The sequence below is a fragment of the Gavialis gangeticus genome, unplaced genomic scaffold (genome assembly GCF_001723915.1).
Source record: "Gavialis gangeticus isolate Ggan-Ray unplaced genomic scaffold, GavGan_comp1, whole genome shotgun sequence".
Taxonomy (NCBI): Eukaryota; Metazoa; Chordata; order Crocodylia; family Gavialidae; genus Gavialis; species Gavialis gangeticus.
In genome coordinates this window covers 23,049,491-23,060,172 of record NW_017729030.1, presented here as the reverse complement: position 1 = coordinate 23,060,172, position 10,682 = coordinate 23,049,491, and the positions used below count along the sequence as shown (strand labels likewise).

The 10,682-nt window shown below is 46.1% G+C and overlaps 1 protein-coding gene across 1 annotated transcript in view; it reads right to left on the bottom strand.

The window, feature by feature from the left end:
• Positions 1-10,682, bottom strand: part of MYOZ2 (myozenin 2) — a 52,408-nt gene that overhangs the window by 10,829 nt on the left and 30,897 nt on the right. The window contains exons 4-5 of the mRNA XM_019522031.1: positions 4,374-4,503; positions 2,430-2,613 (exon numbers count right to left, since the gene is read on the bottom strand). Coding sequence (XP_019377576.1) covers positions 2,430-2,613; positions 4,374-4,503 — 314 coding nt within the window. The remainder of the gene's footprint in view (positions 1-2,429; positions 2,614-4,373; positions 4,504-10,682) is intronic.

Below are 10,682 nucleotides of genomic sequence, written 5' to 3'. Positions count from 1 at the left end.
AATGGAGAGACCTTAAGCTCTCTGAGAGGACTGAAGAGGCCACTGGGTACCAGTCAGATATCGAACCACACGTCTACATTAATGACGTCCCTATGCTTTTCCTCACCTCTGCCTACCCCAGCGATGGCATCAGGGCTGACTCAGTTGCAGTCTCTCCCTCTGTATATGAGTGTAGATCAGGTTTTTCTTCAGTGCTAGTAAGCATAGTGCTGAAACTGTGCTGCTGTCGTTCTTGTGGTCACATCACCTCTCTGATTCATATCTATTGCCTCCTTTTCTGAGGAAAACATGCTACACAGAGTTATCTGTTCATGTGGCGATGCACATAGTTGTAGAAAGAGCCAGAGCATGCTCTGCTGTGCTGTTATGATGCCAGGCTGGCCATCATAGAGGACAGTCCAGTTGTCCTCTGTCCTCTATTGGTATGAAACTGAATGCCTTTATGTTCTCTATTTTTCTCTTAAAGAGAAAAATAGAGGACATAAAGGTGTCGGGTTTCGTATCAATAGAGGACAGAGTAGCAGAAAACTGGAATGTCTATGATGGCCACTGGGGACATCTCCATGTGCGATTTATGCAAAGAGATAAACTCCAGAGTTTATTGCACTGAAATTTATTACTCCCAGGCGTGCCATTTGAACGTGAGCCTGGGACTGCGGCATGTTAAGCCAAGTTGGAGGAACCCTGGCTGGCAGGGGGCCCCAAGGGTCAGCCTGCCAGCCCAGGGCTGCTCTCCCCTGGCTCAACATGCTGCCCTGGCTGGCTGAGGCATGAGGGTGCAGGGCTAGCCATCCAGCAGTCCCCACACTGAAGCACCCTTGTGCCCTAGCCAACTGGGGCAGCATCTACATGTGCAATGCTGTCAAGTTTTTTGCTTTGTACTATCCTGTTGCAGAGTTACTTTACTCCAACCTAATAGGGGTACACATGTGGATGTGCAACATTTACTGCAGAGCTAATTAGTCTACTACACAGTAAACATCTTGTGTAGATGCACCCACTGAGTGGTATTTTTCTCCTTGCACTCATAATTCAGCCCATCTGCTTACCTCTATGTTACAGAATGGAATAAACGGTCTCATGGGGGACTGGTGCCACCTTAGTCAGGGGGGGCATGTGCCCCCCCAGCGACCAGTCAGCAATCTCACTGATGGCGGGGGATGATCTCGCTGACTGGGGGGAAGTTCCCCCTCGGCTGATCTTGATGACCGGGGACTGCTGACTGGGGTCCCCCTTCGGCCGATCTCACTGACTGGTGCTCCCACCTGCCCCCCCGACTAAGGCCTAAGCAGGGAGTGCAGCTGGTCGGGGGGTGCACTGGCACTCTCAGGGGGTGCATATGCACCCCTACGCATTGTCACTGAATGGTTTTAGCCTTTTCCTACAAGTTTACTTTGCTACAGCTCCCATTTTCCAACAGATTGCAACCTGTCCAGGATTTTTGTTTTCTGGGTTTTCCTTTTTTTTTTTTTTTTTAACTTTTGCTTGGCTTGCCTTAATCACTCAGAGGCAAAGAGGGATCATTCAGAAAAAGACATCTGTGAGTTTAATAAATGAAGACACTGTGTATATTATGAATGAAAGTGACAGACAAAGTTTGGATGCTTTTAAAGTTTCCAAAATTATTTCTAACCAGTGTCAACATATCAAGAATTTCCACTGAAAGCCTTAAAGCACTACTTACTGTGTAAATAACTTCTTATTCAGCTCCCATTGTACTGAACACACATTAGTTTGTACCTGGGGCCTAATTTTATTTTTATGACCCTATTTTACAGCATTACATTGCTATCCATGCAGATGCTTCCAGAGATGATGGTGAGGTAAGCACAATGATATGTTTTATCCAGCTAGTGGCTGAACGCTTTTTGTTAAGGGTGTCATATCTCAGCTGGCCCAGGTTTCTAAGGAGAATTAGGGGTGCTCAGCTCTTTGTAGGATCACACCCTGGAATACAAATGTTTCGGAAACAAGGAAATGTGATGCTTCCTATTGTAAACCTAATTCTAATAGGAAGTGCCCTGTGCACAGTGTTCATTTAGGACAAGATCCAGTACCTACAGAAGTAAATGGGAAGACTTTATTTGGATGAGGCACTTACTGTAGTTTGTGCTTTCCATCAGGATGTTTCCCATTGGATGCTGTTTTCTTCTCTTATTTTTCCCACTTTATTTCATTATTTCCTAGTCTTTATTATGACATTCCTCTAGAAAATAGCTTGGGAACTGTAACTGTGAGATTTATTTCTCCGTTAAAGATTTCTGGGATATTTTTAATCTTTGTGTGTACATGTGTTTGTGTTTCTGTGTGTGCACATATGCAATTGCTTGTCTGTGTTCATTACTTTCTTTCCTTATAGTTTGGTGAAAACATTCCAGTTTATAGAAATATCTACCATCCTATATAATTCAATCTCTTCCCTGAATTACCTGTTAAAGCTCCTGTAGTCAGGCAGCTCTGGCTTTTCTTCAGGCTTAAACAGTTTAGGGTATAAAGCCTCCAACAGCTCTGGGTCATTTCTGATAGCTTCTATCCAGGGTGACTGATAATATTTTGGCACAGAAGTAGTGTTGAACTTTTCAGGAGGAATTTCTTTCAGTGGTCCAGAATATCCTTAACAGAAACAAATCTTTACATTATACCTTTCTCTCAAGTATCTCAAGTACAATTAAAGACAGTAATGAATTCATATCATAATCCAATGTTACATATAAGAATGATGATAGCCGCCCTCCACCTCCCCTTATGGGGGGAAGAGAAAGTGACCAGCGAAGTGGAATATATCACTTGCAGAAGTGGGGGCAACACATAAATCCAACCTTTGTCTCAGATTAATTAAATGGGCTCCAACTCACCTTCAGTTAAAATGTTCCAGTTCTACCTGTAGATAGGCCTTTGGGTTGGATTTCCCAAAGCAGTAAAAGGAATTAAGGACACATGCCCTATCACTTTTACTGTGGGACTTTTGCTCATCATTCCTTACTGCTTCTAAAAATTCCTCCCGCTCTGCTGCCTTTTGCCCTTCATGGAAGGGAAGAATCAGGCCCCTTCTCTCCCCAGCCTAGGAGGGACAGATTCTGACACTTTTACTGTAGTTGAGCAGTATTGAGATATTACACAACTTAGTCTTTTGACCAGTGGGACTGCTTTCCTGGCTAGATACCACATAGCACCAATAAAAGGAGCAAAGGCTAGCCCTCAATATATAATATAATATGAAAACCAGCCAGGAGTTATCCTAGCACATGATCTAAAATATTAATTTCAAAATGAGAAGAATGTATTTTTTCACTTTTTAACCCACTGGATTTCTGATCCTCTATTTATGCTTCAAAAACAATTTGTTTCCAAAATTGGAAACAATTTTGTTTGCAAATCTAAAATCTACTGCCTCTTTGTCAGGATTTTGGTGAATATATTCTGCATGCACCCAGCTTGAGGACTTAGCTTATGTATCAGTTATGGAAACAGATTGCACCCATTTGCTTTGTGTTTGGCTTGTGGATATGCAGAGTTTTAGCAAGCGCTAATAGAGTAGCACTGACCTAGTTTATGTTGGCTGGTAAAGGTCTGCACAAGAAACGCTTTGAATAATTTTGAACAAAGAATGAATTTGTAAAAAACCACAGCCTGCTCATGGATAATTCACAAACAGGAAAGAGGACTCTATCACTGAATAAATTATTTGTCGCAAATTATTCAGTCAACTCTAGTCTTTAAAGGAAACAAAACAAGGCCTCCCTTTAGCTCAGTGTTTTAAATAAAATAGTCTTTTTGCAATGAAGGACTTTAAATAAGTAGAAAAATTATCTGCAATCACAGGCAAATTCCCCTCTCAGCCACTCCCATATAAAAGGTTCAGTTAAAATTTGCGATGACTTAAGACTTCTATTTTGGCTGTAATAAAATTATGGTGGGTGACCTTAAGACCATTGACAAGTTTGGTGCAGATTAAGCAGTTAAGTCTGGCAAGACCAAACCAAAGGGTTATGCTGATATAGAATCTGGGGACCTGACCCTGGATATTTATCCAAACTTATCTAGTATATTTAGGCAGGAGATTGGGCTGTTTCTAAATTGGCTCTTACATCTGAAAACAGTGTCTCTCAGTGTATTTCCATTATGGAAATATACTGGTATTTTCATTATGAGACTAGACAATGGAGAGGCACATGAAGACTCAAGATAAGGTGTTTAAACTACATTGCTTTGCATTCCAGTTGAAGGTTCAGATGAGGTCTGACTTCATCTGAATCAGTTTGCTGATCACTAGTATATAGCCCATTAATGATAATGTAAAAAAAGACCTTCTGTTCATCACGAAACAGTTGAGTCCTCAGTGCATTTCACATATTCCTCAGTTTGTTCTTTACCTGGGGCAATGTTTTCAGGATTCGGTGGGCTCCGGGGGTCAGGTGTATTAGGAGGTGTCATTGGTGCATGCTGTTGGACACTATCCACACTCATAGTTTCCAGTTTAACACTCTGTATGGGTTCACCACGCTGCATTTGAATAGAAACAAATATCACTGACAGTATCTGCTCAGAAAAATATCCTTTCTGATTCTCTGTTGAGAGAATGAACAGTTGTTCCCATTTTACAGATGGGAACTGAGGCACAGGATACACTAAGTCACTTTTCCAAGGACACACAGGAAGACTTTGACTGAGCTGGGACTTGAACCCCAATTTCTTTATCTGGTTCACTAGGTCATTTTTCCAAGTATTTTCAGATGAGTCACCCCTTATTTAAAGTAAAAAAAAATTGCAGACCCTTTATACATATTGTAAAAGGTAGAGAAAAACGTATCAATGACAATAACTCTATGCCCATCGCAGTTTTGGAAATGTTTTGAGAGACTGACAGAAAATATGTGACCCTTGAAGTGAAAGAGTATGTAAGATATGGGGGAGCAAGAATTTCTTCGCTTTTTATTGTAAATACATTTATAATACCTTGCAATGCCAAATTTAGTTTTGTGAGCCCCCCTCCAGGGGTCATGACCCAGTGGTTGATAAACAATGCACTTGATCATTCTTCCTAGCCTAGGTCACAAGCTAGGACTCAAGCAATCTGATGGGCTACTATGTAAGGCATCAATTTTCTATAGATGTCCTCTGTACAGGCATTGAAAATTCATTACCCATTTTAAAAATCTATACACTTTTGTGGGATTTTTTATAGTATAATAGTAATAACAACTTCAGTTTAGGATATTAATGGTAGACTGGAGTTTTCCATCCCTCCCTTGAGATCATTATCTCTAAGGAAATAATCAAAGTCTTAATCATTGATGCTTAAATATAGAATCAGAACCACATAAAAAGTCAGTATCTTATTTTAGCTATGACACATCTTTTAAAAGAAACTTAAATATAGGCTTTCTTAGAGTAGGATTTCTTTGGAAAAATAAACACATGCTTTTTACTCTTGAAACAAAAGAAAGATTTTTGATTGGGTCAGTATGTTTTATAATGGTCCTAACGAATATTACAAAGATTATTTTAATTGTAACACAAGGGAGAATGAATGTGCAGATAGCGAAAAGGGAAGCTCAGGTACATTGGAGGGGGAGGGAGAATTGTCCCAGTCTCTGGGAACTCCTCTCCATGGGTGAGTGGTGCCACCTTAGGCAGGGGGGGCACGTGTCCCTCCAGCAAGCAGTCAGTGATTGGGGGGGGAAGGGGAGTCCCCCCATGGCCAGTCTCACAAACCGGGAAGCGGCTGCAGCACTCCCAGAAGTGGCCACGGTGCTTCATCTTGTGCTCCCACTCCCCAGCCAGTGCTTGCAGGGGGGCACCAGCACTCCTGCCTGTCCTGCCCTGTCTGTCACCTAAGCAGGGAGCACAGCCTGCCAGGGGGTACACTAGTGGTCTCAGGGGGTACACATGCACCCTCATGCACCCCTTACACATTGCCACTGCTCCCCTCTCCTCCTTTTCTTCCCCTTTGTTCTTTAGAGGTTTTAAGGGATTAATACTGGGGAAAAGAGTATTGGTTTGGGTTTGTTGGCCACGAGTTAGGCCTAGCAGTTTAAATAGGGTTGAAACCTGGGAGATTCTAATCTTGCCAGTTTGGGTCAGGGTTGAGGTTTGCCGCTTTCTTCTTCCAGTGGAGCTGTGACCCAAACTGCCTGCAGCACAGGCCTAGAGGGTAAGCCTGGTCTTTCCCCTTGTTTCTTTTGATGGTCCTTTGGTCTAGTCAAGCTGTATGGTTGGGCTGGCTGTAGCCATTAATCAACCTGTCTCCTTTTGGAGTTTTCCTTGCAGTTTCATTTAGCAGGCCATATAATCCAGCCCAGAAGTTTTGGGGTATGTGCATGCTGTCTGGAGCCGCAGTCACTCCCTACATATGCATACAGCCTCTCCATGGGAGCAAAGATTGACATGCTACCATTCCTGCAAGAGCAACAAGGAGCACCTGGCACTGCAGAAGGACCCATGCTCTCTAGCAGCTTCCCCTAGCAGTGCAACCTATTAGACTATATCTTGCAGTTAGTGGTGTTTTAAATTGCACTTGGTGTTTTCCTCTGTTTTCCATAATATATGTCTTTTGTGTTTACACTGCTTGTGAGGAGGGAGTTTTTATTCATGTGGGACACCCTGGAAATTCATTTAGTTTTTCCCAGGTGGTCTGGGTCAGGGCTCAAACCAAGGTAAAATATATTTAGTATCCCAAAATTGAGCCTGGCACTTGTTTCTGCCAACCAGTGCCCAGCAGAAGGGTTACATAGTAATACTGGGCAGGATCATCCCCCTCCAGTATGAAGCACAAAGGAGATCAAGGCAAAACAAGGGCTGACTAAAGAGGGATCTAAGGGAGGAGAACAGAAACTAAAGAGCATGTGTAGACAAAACAGGGGCCCTAAATTGAAGCAGTGGGTTTTTAAAAATACTGGTTCAATTTAAGGTGAAGTAAACCCCCATGTCATGTACACCCATGTCTTACCTGTCTCTCCAGTGGCAGGGAGGGGAGAGGAGGGCAAGATGCCAGCAGGTGAAGCTGTCCCTGGGCTGGGAGGGGGGGAGTTGCTCAAGCTTCCCTCTGAAGCAGCGGCAGCCCCTCCCCAGGCAGCACCTGCTCACAGGGACCCGGCTCGGGTGGTCCCAGGGGGCACCGCAGCTGTGACGGGAAGGACCGGGTCCCCACGCAGCTCATGCAAGTAGGCAGGTTCCGGGGGTGGGGATCAGGCTCACCACTTTTTTTTTTGTTCGGTGGAGCCTGCCTTCCCGGGCTGCTTGCACAACCCTTGAGCCTCAGAGAGCCCGGTGCTTCACTCTGCGGCTATAGGGCAGCAAACTAAATCTCCTTGGAGGTATTTTAGTTTGCTGCGTCCCAAAGTCATTTAAGGTGCATTCTGCTGCCGAATGTGCTACCGCGGCTGGAATTAATGTGAGATATGCTGCCGACGCGTGCAAACACCATTTAAAGAGGTGCAAAAGCATTTAACCCACTTTAAAGTGTCATGCACACATGCCCCTTGAGACTTCATTCTGTACCTTTATCCAAATCTGTGCAGACAGTGTATATAACCAGGGATCCACATACTGTTGGGCAACAGAATGGGGGCAACTGCTCTACACTGAATCCTCCAATGGCAAAACCACAGAACTGACAACAGGAATTCCTGTTTGGGTTGATAGTTCTGCAGTCAGAATTAATAATATCTGTGTAGCAGGGCAGTAAGGTGCCTGCTACTTGAATAGTAGGATGAGTCACCCAGGTGCCAGTTGCCAGGGCAACCAGGAGGAGCTAGGGTCTCACACCTGTTGAGTCAGCTGGTGAGATTGAGGGTGCATCATAGACCAACCTGGCACGGTAGGGGTGCTAGGGGAGAGCACAGCAACCCTAGGACCTTCCCCCCCGTCCCCCCCACCCCCCAGCCTGGTACAATCTGCATAACTGTTACTGCTACGCTGGCATGCAGCTGTGAGGAAAGGAGTTGTAGGCAGCATATTTCCTTCAGAAGCTGACCAGTTGAAAGTATAGTTTATGGCTGCTTTGAAGTACTGGACCTTTTCATCTCACACAAGTGTAGCGTTGAATCTGGCCCCCTAGGCTTAAACAACCTTGGGCCCATGTCTTCAGCTGCTAGAAACCGTGCATTTAAAATTAGTAATGCCAATTTACACCTCCCATTTTTTTCAAATCAATATTAAAAAACCATAAGGCTAAATGTTTATACTGGGGTGTTTAAAACTAGACACTTCATGGTGGGATTTCCAAAAGCAGTCTGCCTGGTCCTAAATTTGCTTCTATTCACTTTAACAGAAAGTTAGGCCAATGCTGAGTGCACTTTGAAATCCCACCCTACACTTACAGTTAAGTAGTGTCTATCCCACCTCGCTGGTGATTCTGGCACCATAGCCAAGGAAATAAGTCCTGCCATACCCCACCACTCTACAACAATATACAAGACTAAGAATTTATTTTTGAGTTATTACAGTCACCTTTATATACATTATGCAAACACAAATCATGACAAATATTTTTTGTAATATGTTATAGTAGGTGTTTGACCTTTAGAGTATGATTTGGGGTATTTTTTTCTGGTTCTGTTTTTTTCCCTCAGTTTCTTTTTTTAGTCCTGTGAGGGAGTGAAGAGGCAGGCCGGATTGGAGGCTTCTTGCCCCGGCGCAGCAGCGCTGAACTCCCTCCCACACGCCCGGAACGCTGGGCAACCTCTTACCGTCTTCAGGTGTGGGGAAGGAGGCATGGCCCGGATGGCAAGGACCAGCATAAGAGGGACGCCGGCGTCCGGAAGAGAGGAGGCGGAGCCGGAAGGAAGCCAGGCGGCCGCAGCGGCAAGAGGGAGCACCGGCAACTGGAGCGGAACTGTCCGGAGGTGCTGTTGGACTTGGTGGGGTAAGGCAAAGCCCCCACACGGCGGGGAAGCAGGGACAATGGGTCCCAGTGAAGACCCGGGCTGTGCAGTGTGGCTGAGAATGGCTGGACCCGGCAGAAGCCGGGAGCCATATAGATTGTAGTAGAGGGGCACTCTCTACAGAAGAAGAGGCTGGCCGGTGTTTATAAGGACTGAAAGTTGGCAAGAAGCCAGGGAACAGACTAAGGAGCCCTGAGAGGGTTCTAGGGATGAGTGCTTGAGCACTTAGCAGCCAGGTAGTAACAATAGGGCACAGAGGGCAGGGTAGCCCAGTGCCCAAATAACCCCTGGCTGGGAAAATTGATGGCATAAAACAGATATCTCTGAGTGAAAAAGGAGCGACCTACTGACGGGTCCGTTGACCTGAGACGACGACAGACCCGGTGGTACAGGTGAGGGTGTAGGGGTGGCGGAGCCCTCATTGACTAGGGGCCCCAAGAATCCCGGAGTCTCACTTTTGGACTGATACGCGCCAGAATAAGATTACTGAACCGGAATAACATCAAAGTCATGGCAGGCGTATCAAGCGCGTACAGGCTGAGAGGAGGGACTCATAGTGATTGGAAAAGCTTTGGGCAAGATGTGTGAAAAGGCGAGTACAGCATCGGACACGCCGAGCCCGCACAGTGGTGCATTGGCCGGGAAACTCATTTTGGTTCCAACGTCAGCCTCCCCAGGAGTAATAAGGGGTACAAATGGAGCACCCACCTGGAATGCCCGGAGGGGAGACATTGCAACAAGCAATGAACCTGATGGTCCAGGTGCTGCAGCAGCAGCAGCAACAGGCCATGAGGCAAACAAGCCTGCAGGAGCACCTGCTCCAGCAGCAGTGGTGGGCCCAGAAGGGGTCACGGGACTTTCGGATGCCAAAAATGTCAAAGGAAGATGATCTGGAAGCGTTCCTAGAGATGTTTGAAAGGGCGGCTATAGCTGCAGGGTTAGAGAAAAATAAATGGGCCGGACACCTAGGCATCTTACTAATCGGCCAGGCTCAGGCGGCATACCGAGCTATGGCCAGAGGGGATGCCCTGGACTATGACAAAGTTAAGGCCGAGATACTACGGCGGTTAGATATAATGCCAGAAAGACACCGGCAGACTTTTAGGGAGAGAAAGGCGGGTGAGGGAAGAACTCCCTGCATTCTATGGCAGAATCTAGCAGATCTGCTGAGTAAATGGCTCAGGCCTGAAGAGACATCAAAGGAAGAAATTTGTGATCAAATTCTCCTAGAACAGTTTGTTACAGATCTCGAGGAGGACACCCAGAAATGGGTAAGATGTCATTGCCCCAACTCCGCTCGTGAGGCATTGCGACTGGCCGAACAATACGACATGGCCCAAGGGGACCGGCGGAGACCCAAAGGTACGTGAGGGCAAGAGGCGGTTACGAGGTGGGGCCCAGAGAGCAAGGGGGGCAGAAGAGAGGGGCTGCTAGGCCTGACGTGCTTCTCCTGTGGCAGAAAGGGCCATGTGGCAAAAACTTGCCCTCAAGATCCTCAGATGAGGTTTGCAAAGGTCCCGGACTTGTTGGAGATGTGGTCAGGGGCAGGAACCATGCCTGAGGTTGAGTCAATGGAGTGCGGGGTGGGCACTCCCGGTGGGACCCAAATTCAACCCCTGCCGGAAGTCAGAGCCTGGGTCAAGGGAAGCCCAGTCCGGGCAGTAGTAGACACAGGGTGCGCCCAATCTCTCGTCTGCCCCTCATTGGTCAGATGGAGACATGCACCGCGATGTACAGGAGTGAACATGGTGTGCCTGCACCAGCGGAAGTCTCACGTCGAAAGACGGCTGTTAGAGG